This window comes from Thermobia domestica, chromosome 12, assembly GCF_964235325.1.
Source record: "Thermobia domestica chromosome 12, izTheDome1.hap1.1, whole genome shotgun sequence".
In the NCBI taxonomy this organism is placed as follows: domain Eukaryota; kingdom Metazoa; phylum Arthropoda; class Insecta; order Zygentoma; family Lepismatidae; genus Thermobia; species Thermobia domestica.
This window is the reverse complement of record NC_137465.1, coordinates 127,104,099-127,118,627: the sequence shown is the minus strand read 5'-3', so window position 1 is coordinate 127,118,627 and position 14,529 is coordinate 127,104,099. Positions and strand designations below refer to the sequence as shown.

The 14,529-nt window shown below is 35.9% G+C and overlaps 1 protein-coding gene across 1 annotated transcript in view; it reads left to right on the top strand.

Annotated features, from left to right (window-relative positions):
• The window catches only part of LOC145666635 (protein fem-1 homolog CG6966), a 142,852-nt gene extending 137,457 nt beyond the window's left edge, over positions 1–5,395 (top strand). Inside the window, exon 6 of the mRNA XM_081734083.1 lies at positions 3,167–5,395. Coding sequence (XP_081590209.1) covers positions 3,167–4,214 — 1,048 coding nt within the window. The 3' untranslated portion in view covers positions 4,215–5,395. The remainder of the gene's footprint in view (positions 1–3,166) is intronic.
• The last annotated feature ends 9,134 nt before the right edge of the window (positions 5,396–14,529 follow it).

The following is a 14,529-nucleotide window of genomic DNA, read 5'->3' as shown; positions in this document are numbered from 1 at the left end:
ATACCGACAAATTGTAAGAGGTGATTCCTCACATCAAAATAAGAGAAAAAGTTAATATGGACCTATGGCGAAAAGTGCATAGTTTCAGAGCTAGGGTTGTCCAAAATCGCGAAAAAGCCAAATTTCAACAGGCCCTATTTCGAATTCCAAAAACTTTGGATGGTGGTTCTTATCAGCGTAAAGGAAGCCACGCATACACAAAACAAAGGTGCATATTTCGTCAATTTTCAATAGGTATACAGGGTGTAATTCTCAGATATGCTCTCAATAGAGTTTTCAGATATACCCTGATTTCAAAGATGGTCCAAAGCAGGCAGAAGGTAAACCTTTACAACAATGGACATCCAGTACTTTGAAGGGAAGTCGGAAGTGTTAGGAACCGGCAGCTTCATGTCTTTTTATATTTGGAATAATGTGTAATGTAATGTATTTCGTCACGGTATATTTCACGTTTTCTTCACTTATAAGCATGAAAGAAAACATTGCAGCATGCGTTATCCCGAGTACGAGAAATCGTGCTGCTGACGATCCTTAAGGCTAGTTTTAGACGGAAGCATTTATCGTAGCAGATGTGCTGCCAAAAATCTTGTATAATATTCTATGGCATCAAAAGTATATGGTGCTTTTAAACGGTAGCATTTTGATAAGCATCTGTCGTGACGTAGCAAACAAATCTCTGGAGAAGAGCGCAATTATGGCTCCGAAATTAAGCGTGAGGTTGCTAAAGCTATAGTAATTGTAACAACAGTTCTCGCCGGTCATATTAAAAACATTGCCGGTCTCGCCGGTCATTGTGGACAAAGAGCTTCCCTACTCCAACTCATTTTCCTTTACTACAATTCAATTTCCCACACAAAACAAAGAGCATGGATATTTGGCACAAAATCCTTCGCTTCTTTTTAACACACCACGGCGCTGCAATCGGACCAGAAATACTGGGAAAATGCTACGAAATAGAGCAGGATCTATCGACAAGAAATGCCATAGGATATGCCATGGCATGGGAAATGCTATAGCATTTGCTGCTTTACACGGTAGGATATCGATGATACGATTTTTGTTACGATAAATGCTTCCGTCTAAAACTACCCTTACACTTCCGACATCGCACCAAAGAAGTGCTATCAAGGCTTATCGTTCGCCTACTTTGGACCAATCATAAAGTCAGAGCATATTTCAAAATTCGGTTGATGACATGTCTGTGAATTTCACCCTGTATGGAATACACTGTACACTCACTGAAAATTAATAAAATATGCGTTTTTGGATTGCGTATGCGTGACTTCCTTTACGTTGATAAGGTCTACCATCCACAGTTTCTGGAATTCGAAATAGGGGCCTGTTGAAATTTGGCTTTTTCGCGATTTTGGACAGCCCTAGCTCTGAAACTATGGACTTTTCCCCACAGGTCCATATGAACTTTTTCTCTTATTTTGATGTAAGGAATCACATCTTACAATTTGTCGGTATAGTTCATTAACACCCTGTATATATATATATATATATATAATGCAGTATGAATCTGATAATGTGTTCTAAATTTCGTTCAAGCTCTTAAAAAGAAAGTATTCGAAGATCCACCTGCACTGAACCACTAAAAGTCTTGCAGTATAAAATATGAATAGGTGTCAGTGTATTGATACATTCGCCGACAATGGACGTTAAAAGAACGAGTACCACCTTTTTGGAAAAGTTCAGTGGACAAGTTTTCCCTTTATTCCTTTCTGTTTGTTGCTGATCTGAAGGACACAAGAGCAGTTTCTTAAAGTTGAACATTCCACAGTTATGTATTGAGACTAACGGAGACTGTGATGATGAGAATGAAGAAAGTGACGAGAAACAGGAGAACTCCGAGAAAACCTACCCACACGGTGTTTGTCCACCATAAGTTCCACTGGGCGAATGCTGAACCTAGGCACCAGAGAGGAACGCTCTACAAAAGATTTTTTGAACAGGCTCCGAAGAAATACAAAGATAAAGTTCAACATACAGAGGTGAATTTAACTTAAGAGTATAGAGATAACGTTACTTCAATGCAGCCAGCTTTCAAGATAGACAGTGACCAATCTATCGAGTAATTACTATAATACACGTTTTATGGGAAAGTGGAGGTTGAAGAGAAATGTGGCCAAGCTAACAAATTTTAAGTATGATTGGTCTTTTGATGCTTCATATCGTTGATTCAAGGCGAAATACCTAGGTTTTAAACTGTCTTCCTTGGAATTGCCTAAGCTTAGCTCCCCTTTTTAACATTGAGGCTGTACGAGACATGGCCCTTCAGTTTAACTTAAAATCCAAGCCATCATAATGTGTTCATTGCTCTCGTACCGGGAATCGAACCACTAGACCAATGGTTGTGGTGATACAATCTTTTTTGGGGAGAGAGATTTATAAAAGAAGACTGTACAGTCACCAAATACACACACATATATATATATATATATATATATATATATATATATATATATATATATATATATATATATATATAGATAGATAGATAGATAGATAGATAGATAGATAGATAGATAGATAGATAGATATAGATATGGATATGGATATATATAAATATAGATATATACAAACCATCAAGTTTTGTGCTGATAATTTCGAAAACAAGTTCAATTTTAATTCATAGAACCGAATATCTCGTTAAGTCAAAATTATGTTTGTTCATGTACAACTACAAACGACGTTTATCGTTTTATTCATGATTTATTTCGGATGGAGGAAATACAGTAGTTAGATATGAACACTGACTTATAGTCTGAAAATTGAAATATCTTTCATAGTTAAACACACACACACACACATCAACAACAACATAGTTGTTTTTCGCTAATCACATACTGAACTAACTCATATACTAATCTCTACACAGGTCTGAAAGCACGAGGCTAATAATACTTTCTCAACCAACTACAAAAATATAACAATATGAATAATTAAATAAATGCTGTATAATGCAAAATACAACAGTAAAGGTCCCAACAATGATTATGGAACGAGTGCATATTTAACATGAAATATTAAGTGTTATTTTGTTTTCTACTTCATATACTATTTTTTAAAACCTCTTTCTATTATGTTTTTAGTGGTTGCTCATTATTTCCACTAGGTTACATGTACATCCAGCTTTATTTAGGAATGTAAATTTTAATTACAGGTACCGAGATGGTTATCCACCTATTCCTAAGCCAACTCGTCCATCTCCTATAGCTGCATATGAGCATGCTGTTGAAGTTTCGCAACCGGAACAACTTGAAGAGCTAGTGGCTGATCCTGATGAAATGAGGATGCAAGCTTTGCTTGTTCGAGAAAGAATTCTGGGTCCCGCTCATCCGGACACCAGTTATTATATACGCTACCGTGGAGCAGTCTATGCAGATGCTGGGAAATTTGACCGTTGTGTAACACTTTGGACTTACGCTTTGGATATGCAACAAAGTATGTTAGAGCCTCTCAGTCCCATGACCCAGAGCAGCCTCCTCTCTTTTACAGAGCTCTTTTCGTTTATGATGAGTGAAAGTAGAACAAGAGGAAGAAGAGTGCCGCCAGTTAATTTTACGGATGTGTTATCGGTGTTCAAAAAGGCAGTTAACGAAGTCGCTTCCGGAATGGCTCACCTGGCAAAAATACCTGCGGGTGAACGCGATCTTACCTACTTCCATAGAACTTTAGTCATCGTAATGCATTTGGGTTGTCTTTTGTCACGACTTCTTCCACATTTAGATCAAGAGCAAGGCTATGATCTACGTAAGGCAGTATTTGAATTAGTGAAACTCCAACCTCGAGCCCGTCATAATGCAACACCCCTTCATCTTGCTTGTATGCGGGAATGTACAGTGGTCGGTAGATACCCCGTGTGTTCGTTTCCTGCTCCAGAATTAGCAGGTATTTTACTTGAAGTGGGTGCTGATGCAGATGCCCGAGACGCAGATGGCAATACTCCCCTTCACGTGGCTGCTCTTGCTCGTCCTTGTCCTGCGGCTGTAGCGCGAACACTCCTCAGTCGTGGTGCCCATATAGACCTTGTAAATGGAGAAGGAAAGACATTTGCGCAACTGCTAAAGGGGCAAGAATTGCATGAATTAATTAATCCTATCCATTTTACGAGTTTGCAATGTCTTGCGGCACGTGTTATTCGGAAACAAAATATACCATATAAAGGAATGATCCCTGTTTCACTAGAGTCATTTCTTGCAGAACACTGATAAAGAAAATAAATGAATATTTTATTTTGAATCTGTTTTTGTTTAAGCAAATCCCCAAATAGTCATTGTGAATGTGAACAGTTGAAGTCGTGTGGGGGTTGTGTGTGATACTGTCAGTCATGAATCATCATTGTTGTCCAGATGAAATTCAAAGGGCCTTAGAAGCAACAGAGAATATTTAAATGATGAAATATTGCAGTAATTTGCACACTCAAGCACCTATTTGTGATAATAACGGAATTCTTTCATTGTTAGAATGTGATATTTTTTTGAGACTGGTGTATATAGAAAACAGCAACTATATTAATACTAGTTTAACAGCAAACCATAAAGGGGAAAATTCTTCCTTGTAAAATGAAAATGCTTTTGTTGCTTGTTTCTGCCTCTTATACTTAAATAATATATCATTGGGTTTGTTGTAGAAGTGGTTAAAAAATTATTGAAGCGTGTGTAATACCTAACATAAATTCTGTGGGTTTGTACTTTAATTCTAATATTGCTTGGAACTAATTGTCCTGTATTACCATAGGAAAACAGTTTCTTGTGGTTTCAACAATTGTAGATAAAAGATTTGTTTTTTTGAAAAATATGTAAATAACGATAGAATGCAATTAATATAATATATGAGTATTGTGATGTTATACTTCACAAATACAGAAGTCAGGGTTGGAGATAAAAGTAGTGCCATCGTGAATTGAGGGAATACGAATTTTCTGAAGCCGATTCATTATTTTTGTATACCAGATGTGAGTGGTCGTCCTGAATGCATTACTGAGCAAAGGTAGTGTTCGTTTGATATGGAAGAGCAACAAATTATAAAAATACAATTGATTTGTTTTGTGCGTTATATTTATAGAATGATACAAAAAAAAAATTGTTGAAAGGAGGTATTGAAGCTCATATTCTGCACAGCCATGTGTGTGTATATACGGTACCAAAAGCTCAGATTAAATAAAAGTATACATACAACAGTTGTGATTGTTATTATGAAAGAGTTAATAATTACTTACGTTTCTGTAAAGATTCCTGATGAATTTAAATGATATTGACATTATACGAGTAATGTTGGTATAAAATAGATAAATCTTGTCGCTGAAGTGGTGAAGAGTCAAACTCCAACATCCACTTGTTGGATGTTCTAGCACTGAAATCGCCAATTATATCCAATCGTTTTATGTTTATTTGTTTGTTTTGTTTATTCCTTGAACCCTGTCTAACTAAACATTATCTGAGAATTATTCTTGGAGGTATTTTGATTGAGGTTTTATACATTGTACTCCGTGAAAGTAATTTTTAAAATTATATATTCTGCACGGTGAAAGTGGGGAAAATATGAGGTTTTATATAATTACATCTTTAGCTGGAGACACCAAATGAATAATGTCAGCATTTTTTTATGCTCATTGTATGTAATATAAGAAATATTTATCCTGAGTATTGTAATTCCTGTTTTGTTCCAACGATAATTTCGCTAGCTAATACCCTACTACAGTGAAATACCCGAATAACGGACATCGATGGACATGATTATTTGTCCGTAAATGAGAAGTCTCCACTACACAGAAGTTACAGAAATTAAGATTATTCACAGTGTGCGGAAATTGTGTGCAACTACAGTGAATATATGTAAAAATATTATCTTCAGGCAAATACTGTGCTCAGTGTTCCTGGGGCGGGGATGAGGAGGAAATTATACTCTGTAAAGAAACTAAAATATACGCAAAATAAAAGTAACGCACATTAAGTACTGTAAATGTAGATAAAACTCATCAGCCGTAAACATTTATGAATTTCTTGGGAAAAAGTCTACAATGTACATTTTACAGGCACATGTGAGCACTCGTTTCTGTACTAAATACATATGAACTGAAAATATTTTCTGTCCGTTATGAAGAGGTTATTGGTTGGGAGGAAAAGAAAACTGTACGTCTCTGTATCTGTGTGTGTCCGTAAACGGGAAGGTTCTGTCTCGTAATAATACGTGTACTTCTGGTGGACAAAAATATCTGTCCATATTGCGGGTAATGTCCATTAAAGAAGGTTTCACAGTACTAACTAATGAAATTACCGCTGGAACAAAACAGAAATTACGCTATTCCGGTAGAAATTTCATTTTTATAATTTTTATGGTTGTTTGGAGAACTCCGATCTCTTTTGCAATAATCCGAGGCAGTAGCTGATTTCTTAAAATTTGTCATGTTTGTCAATCTCTTTAAGTTCCGTACAGCACATGTTATAAGTCACACATAGAAGAACTTGTTTATACGTGTTTCGTTGGATTTTCGTTGGTTGTTTATGTGTGTTGGTTGGATTCGTTGACGGCCAGTCAGCATTCAGCTTTTCACTTTTCACAGTGAAGTCTGCCAATTGCCCGAAATAGGTTTGATAGAATGAGGTTAATTTTTCATTGGCCTGGTTCTGATCCGCCTGCCAATGAGTCGCATTCGTTGGATAACATAGTTACAGAGATCAGAGAACAGGAGAGAATGCTCCAGTTCAACATCTGCCAACGTGGTGTGTCCGGTACGCTCGTTTCTCTGAATGTTGACATGTTCCAGCATTCACCAGGCAACGGTGACACAGTGATGATTTTGTAACATGATATCTCACAACATCGTACAGGGAGGTGTGTTTACTAAAGACACCCTAAAGGGTTTCAATAACGCTTTGCAAGTCAGTGCAGATAAAAGATGTTGAAGTACATGTTTGATGACAAGCTTAACTTCTGTAAGTTAAGCAGTGAATATTGAACACGTATGTTACAGACAAAAATTGCTATCCTCCATAGCAAAGACACAACCAATATATTTCTTATCTTTGGAGATGAATATTTCTTGAGATGAAAAGCCAATATGAAAGGATTTTTTTTTATCTCTGTTTCAATTCGTGCTGAGTCGTACTGGGCCAATGTGACCCGACGCGAGACGTGCTATTCACTGCGAAAACACCTGCATATATGTGGGCCAAACACTGCTCGAGTCAACACGTATTTATCTGATTCGGCATGACTTAGCTTGAGTGGTTTCACACTGACAAAAGTGTGCTGACTTGGGTCAACCCGTGCTGGAGTCCCAATGCGAAAAGACCTTCTCTCTGTCTAGTGATGTAATAGAAATCTTCAAACCAAGGTTGATATGTAATGGTGGCTGAGTTCCTCGTTTGCTATTCTGTAAATGCAACGTGATTGTTCCAATCTAAACAAAAAGCAAAACTTTTTTTTTGTGTGTGTGTGTGTGTGTGTGTGTGTGTGTGTGTTTATGTCTACAATAAATTATCACTTTAATATATTCAAGAATAAACCTAAGCGAAAACGGCATATCCTTCGTTACACGCGTCAGAATATCAATTCCTGCTATACAGTCGCCATTTCAACAAGGTGCTCATAAGGTCCATCGCATCAAGGTGCAACGACATAGTAGTAAAAGCCAGATTTGTAATTCGCAGGTCTATATTCTAATCCAGTCCGTGCTATTGTCTTATTTTTATTTCTACAATCCAACTGGTTATCATTGTTAATTATTTCGTTAACTTGTTGGTAAACAATTTGTTGTTGCTCTTAGTGCAATAAGTAGAAAAATGGACGTAAATAGGCCTTTTTTTTAGTGAGTCGCAGATTCAATCCCACATCAAGCAATTCTTGCTTTTTTTGCATCATTAAACTGCAGATTTAACCTACAAATTGACAAAAAGTTAATATAAATAATTATTATTTATATATTTTTTCGGTACTAATTCACAAGGAACACAATTTATTTATATATATATACACAGGGTGTTAATGAACTATACCGACAGACTGTAAGAGCTGATTCCTCATATCAAAATAAGAGAAAAAGTTCATATGGACCTATGGCGAAAAGTGTATATGCGCCCAGGAAAATTTCGTAGCTTTTGGAGAGCGATAGAATTTCCTCCTCAGGCCATCCCTTGAAATCATCATTAGTTCACACAACTCCGAAAATATAAAAACAATGAATTTAATGTAGCAATGTGACCTGAGGTATTCTGTCTTCTTTCCAAGGCTGTATCCTCCACCAAGAATTGAACCAGGGATCACTTGTATTAGTATTATGCGTTAACCTTTCTCCTTTAAAAAGAGAATTTGCTTGTTTAACCAAAGTTATAGCAGATTTTATAGTGTGTTTGATTGAAACGACAGAATTTATTACATATTTCAATACAAAATATTGTTTCAATTTAATATATATATATATATATATATATATATATATATATATATATATACTATGTGTGTGTGATACACTCTGCCTTGAAATGCCCATAATACTGCACTCAGTGGGATATCTTGCTCATAGTAAAAATGAAAAGTATGTTCACTTTCATTTCCAAAACGAAACAGCTGAAAAGAGAAACCAAAGCGAGGTGATTAGCATACCCAAGTGGCGATCTGATATAAGACAATGTATTAAATTTAACCTGATATTTGGCGTCGCCCTGTTTAGAACCGGAGAGAGCCTGGATAAAGACTGAAGAAGTGATTTTCCCGTATAAAACGAGACAGCTTCAACATTATGAACAGAATTTTAAAGTAGAAAAAGAGGACTTTTAAAAAATTAATGAAGTCTTTCTTTAAAAGAAAAATCGGAAAGTCATGCTTTTATTGAAAGAATGTCTGACATTCAATAATATTGATATGGTAAGCCTAGGCTAATGGGAATTTACGCTTACCGATTGCTATTCAATATACACCTTTCAATGGCAAGCATGTCGTTCGGAATACTCCTCCAAAAGGGCACTTCCAGTAACAGGCTTCCGTGTGACCATTGTCATTAGTAAGAAACAAATTGGTTCCCCTAATTTTTTGTTCATTGTTGAATGTTGAAACTTCACAGAATCTGAAGCAGACAAAAAAAAAAAAAAAAAAAATCCCCCTGAAAGAAAGACTGTATCACAGCTGAGCATTGTATTTTGGAGCATTTTTATTCCTTCAGGGAAAAGCATCTGGAAACAGAAAGCAATTCCACATGCCCCAGTGATCCTTGCATCCCGTTCAATAAACCTGTATTCATATGTGTGTCACCAAAGTTTACTAGTTTGTGAAATTCTAAATTTTAATATATACCAATGATCGCACATTGTAAAAGATGTGTGCTTTGGATGAATAATTATATGAGTGTTAGTTGTTGCTGTAATCGTGGCAATATTGGAATAAGGCTATCACGCGGCTACAATAATATTTTTTAATGTATGAGCTGGCAACACTGCTTGCACGCGAGTAGGAGACAGAACCTGTCTGTTGACCAATCATAAGAAAAATTCACTACAATACTTCTGCAACAGTATTTATGACTAGACAAGGTACTATCTCAGCATTCTGCCTGATGGTCATTTACCGATTATTCATAAATGATTTCATGCACTTTGTCAGTGTTCTCCTGAGTTAGTGCATCCACGGGCCTTCCTGATTGAATGTCATCTTCAATGGTGGTTCTCCCCTTTTAAATTGGCCTGCCCATTTCTACACTGTACCATATGAAGGCCACTATCACCTAAAGTAGCAAGCATGTCGGCATGGATCTCCTGCTGCTTTTAATCTTTCTTGTTGAGATATTCAATAACAGCTCTTCAATTTTTCCATTTAGTCACACTTTGCTTACTCTTCTGTCTTTCTGAGCCTGTAACAATAGAATAAAAGTCAATACCAAATTTGGTATGACATCATAGGAAGGTTCAATAAATACGGCCTAAAAGTATTACAGTGTATATAATGGAAGCTGTATGTGTGTGAACGTCATACTGAATACTAAGTGAATAAAATGATTTTTAATAGTGGTGATCTCAAACTTACAAAATACATGAATTTCATTCCGTAATAACCGCAAAAATTTGCGAACCGCAATGCAAATAATGCAACATGCAAATAAAACGATAATTTTGATTTCCGCTTACGCAAGTCTTTACAGAATGATGCAATATCAGAAGAAATTACGTATGTGAAGACAAAATAGCCACTACACGAAATATTATCGAGAATAGTATCGATTGTTTGTGCTGGATCGTGCAGTTCAAATTTCGATATGTCCTGTCAACCAATAAATAAAGTCACCCACAATGAAAATATCTCGAAACCAGTTCCATTTTTTAAAAAAATCAGTTGTGCGTTTGTGCTGGATTGTACTATGAGATTTCTCATCATTTTTACCAAAGTTGTTTCAAAACGATTATACTACGTTTGTAGTGGATTGTGCCGTTCAAATTTTCGTTTGTTATGAACCGGAATGTATAATAAATAAAATAAAACGATGATGATAACTAGGTAGTAAAGTTAAAATTACCACCAATCAAAATATTTCCAAGCTAATTTCAGATTACGTTTAATCAGTTGTGCTGGATTGTGCTATTAAGATTTCTAATCTTTCTTACCAATAATCTAAGTGCCAATAAAAAATTAGCTAGCGGGGCTGACATTGACGCCAAGTAAAATTCACCACTGGGTAAAGTATATCTCAAAAATTTCAAAATTGTGTCCAAACGATTGTGCTACATTTGTGTTGGATTGTGCAGTTAAAATTTTCGTTTGTGCTGTGAACCGGAATAAGTATTAACAGATATTAAATGGTGACGTGGTGAAGATTACCAACACTCAAAATATTCGAGAATTAATTTCAAGTAAACTTGAACGATTGTTATTCGTTTGTGCTGGATTGTGCCGTTGACATTTTCATTTGTGATGTCAACTAGAATATATGATAAACTAAATAAAGTAGCGATATTAACTTGATAGTCAAGTTAAAATCGCCCCCAATCAGAATATTTTCATAGTAATTTCAAATTACACTTAAACAGTTGTTCTACGTTTGTACTGTTGAGATTTTATCAGTAAGAATGAAGGCAAGAAAAAATTAGATAACGATGCTGGCTTGACTCCAAGTGAATATTATCATTACTTAAAAGATATCCCAAAATGTTAAAAAATATTTAGTAACAATTGTACATCATTTATGTTGGATTGTACCGTTAAAAGTTTCGTTTATGCTATAAATGGAATAAGAGGTAATGGAACTTCATAGCCAAGTGAAAATCGCCACCAATCAAAATGTTTCCAAACTTAATTTCAAATTACCCTTTAATGATTGTGATACATTTGTGCTGGAATGCGCAGCTGAAAATTTCATTTGTGCTATCAACCGTACTACATAAACAAAATCAAATGTGCTGCTAGTTTGATAATCAAGCGCAAATCACCACCATTTAAAAGTAATTCACAAGTTATTTTAAATTGCTCATAGTCAGTACTCCTGCGTTTGCCCTGGATTATGCTATTGACATTCCTTAGCAATGACAATGAATGGTGATCAGTTATTAGGTGAAATTACAAGCTTCGTGTCAAATGAAAGTTGCTGTATTTAAATTATATCCCAAAATGTTAAAATGATTTCAAAGCCATTGTGCTTTGTTTATACTGGATTGTGTCGTTGAAATTTTCGATTGTGGTGCGGACCGGAATAAGTAATAAAGGCAATAAAGTGACGGTGGTAAAGTAAAAATCGACATAAATCAAAATATTTCAAAACTAATTCCAAATTATTCATTAGCAGTTGTTAGTTTTTTTTGTGCTGGATTCACCCGCTGAAATTTTCATGTGTACTTTCAACCGGAATAAATAAGAGTAATAAAATGACAACGCTGGTTCGACATTCAAGTGAATGTAGCCACCACTCAAAATTCTGCAAAGCTTATTTTAAATTAGGCTTAAACGATTCTTAACTGTTTGTGCGAATTGTGACGTTGAAATTTTTATTTGTGCTTTCAACTGGAGTACATTATAAACGAAATAAACGGGTGATTCTGGCTTGATAGTTAAATAAAAATAGTCACTTTTTAAAATATTTCACAACCGATTTGAAATTACGCTTAATTAGTTACTCGACGTTTGTGCTTCATTGTGCATTGATATTTTCTCTCTCTCTCTCTTATCAATAAACAAATTTCTAATAAAAATTTTGGTATTGAAACTGGCTTGACATCAAGTGAAAATCACCATAAAAGTATATGATTTCTTTCACTGACGAAGATTTGTAATGTAACGCCTAAAGGATGCTCGTGCACCGTACATTTACATCACAATGCAAGCATAGTATGAGATGCAAAGCTGGCGACAAGACAATTTACTTTTGAAAAAGTAAATCATACTGGATAAGATGGGAAAAGAAACGCGCTGCAATCGGACCAGAAATACTGGGGAAAATGCTACAAAATAGAGCAGGTTCTATCGACAAGAAATGACATAGGATATGTCATGGTACGGGAAATGCTATAGCATGTGCAACTTTACACGGTAGGATATCGATGATATGATTTTTGCTACGAGAAATGCCATGATAAACGTTTCCGTCTAAAACTAGCACGCTCTATTTCGAAAAGAAGATTCGTAAGATTTCGATTTAAGCGACATCAGGTGAGAAAAAGTGAAAACAAACAAGTTAATTTATTTTCTGATAGTGCACGATTTACTTTCGGTGCACCACTTGAAATAATCGTTGAAAAATTATAATTTGTCATTAATTTCCTTATTAGTATTATTTCCTAAATGATTTGCGCTGAGCGACATGAAAACATCTCATACTATAGATAAAATTCAAGGGGACCATCTAAAACAATTATTGAAAAAGTACAATTCCTTTACGCTTTGCCTATAAATACGGTGTCCGGATGTATAAAAACACAGACCAACCTGTGCTAGGTGGCCACTGAAAAGCACGAATGCTATGTAACCGAGTCAGGCAGGGTGAAGCGAGGACACGAATTTAGTGAGGGGGTGCGTCCGAAGGAACCAGGCGCGTTATCAAAGGTAGTAAAAACGGCTTTTATATGCACTCACTTAGGAAAATGTTACGCAGAAGGGATCCAGGAGAACGTAAAAAATACAAAATTTACAGATGAAATGGAATATGCAAGTACTTACACCTAACACATCCTAACCAAATCTAAGCTATTGAAACTATACTAACCTAATATTAATAGAAAAAAGCAAAATTATATCATTTTTTGAAAATAATGCTGGGTTCCTATACTAATATAATCTAACATAACCGTAACTAACCGAAACTAAACTAATGCGAACAGAAACCATCGAAATTGTAACATTTCTTAGAAAAAATAGCCGGAACTCTTCCGCAAAACATCGCCCTGCATTTATTTTATCCGTAGTAAAACAGTTATAATGATTTTACACTACTAAAGCTACACTTGTAAACGTAAAATATAGGTGTATTACTTTGTATTTAATTCTATTGCTTGCAGAAATTTGTTCTTTATAATTATGTCTTTTCATGCAAAGTATTGAATTTTACTTATAAATCTTAGGGCCGCGGTGGCTCAGTCGTAGAGCGTTCACCTCTGGTGCTAGGGGTCCCAGGTTCGATCCCAGCCCCCGCCAAGTGAACTTTGTGGTGGACAAACACCGTGTGCGTGGGTTTTCTCGGGGTTCTCCCGTTTCCTCCCACTTTCTTCATTCCACCATTTCATTCATTACTCATTATCACCGTCTCCTTTAGCCTAACCGGCATAACCGTGGGACGTAAAACTCAAAGATTTCATTTTCATTTTTTTTTAACTTATAAATCTTATAAAATGTGGTGCGGCGAAAGTACATCCGCACCCTTTTGATTTTTATTCTTTTTTAGAGGTTTCAAATTTAACAACATAGCGCCTGGTATTAACCCTCGAGAGGGCGCATAGGTCATACGGGCACGAATGGGCGCATCGGTCTTTTTGACCTATTGGGCGCTTCGGTGGAAATGACCGACCTTGGGTTTTTGTTATCACTGTGACAGGCACTTTGGAACTAACTTCTCCCCACCCCTCCCTGAGGAGTATCTGAGAGGGAGAATCTCCTACTAGCAATGACCAAAATGGCGCAATTTGGTCTTTTCAACCGACATGCGCCCTCTGGAGGGTTAATATTAGTAGCATGTGCAGTGTAGTTAGCATAGGAATTCATTAATCTTGTACTTTTATTAAATAGAACTATGAAAATGAAATGAAATGAAATCTTTGAGTTTTACGTCCCACGATTATAAATAGAACTATGTCACAATATTGAAGAACGTCATTTGGTCAGACAGGAAAACTTCTCACGTGTGTGACACAAAACGGTAGGATTTCCTACAAGATATGTCAACATTTTTCCAAAGATAAATCCTAGGATTTATCTCGCAGTGTATAGCCCGTCTTATAGTGTCTGAATAGCTCAGTATTGCCAACAAGTTGTTACAAAAAGTCGCTAAATTGGAGATGAAATATCTCCAATTTTGGGTGAAAAATCGATTATAAATTCAAGCTATAGTACTAT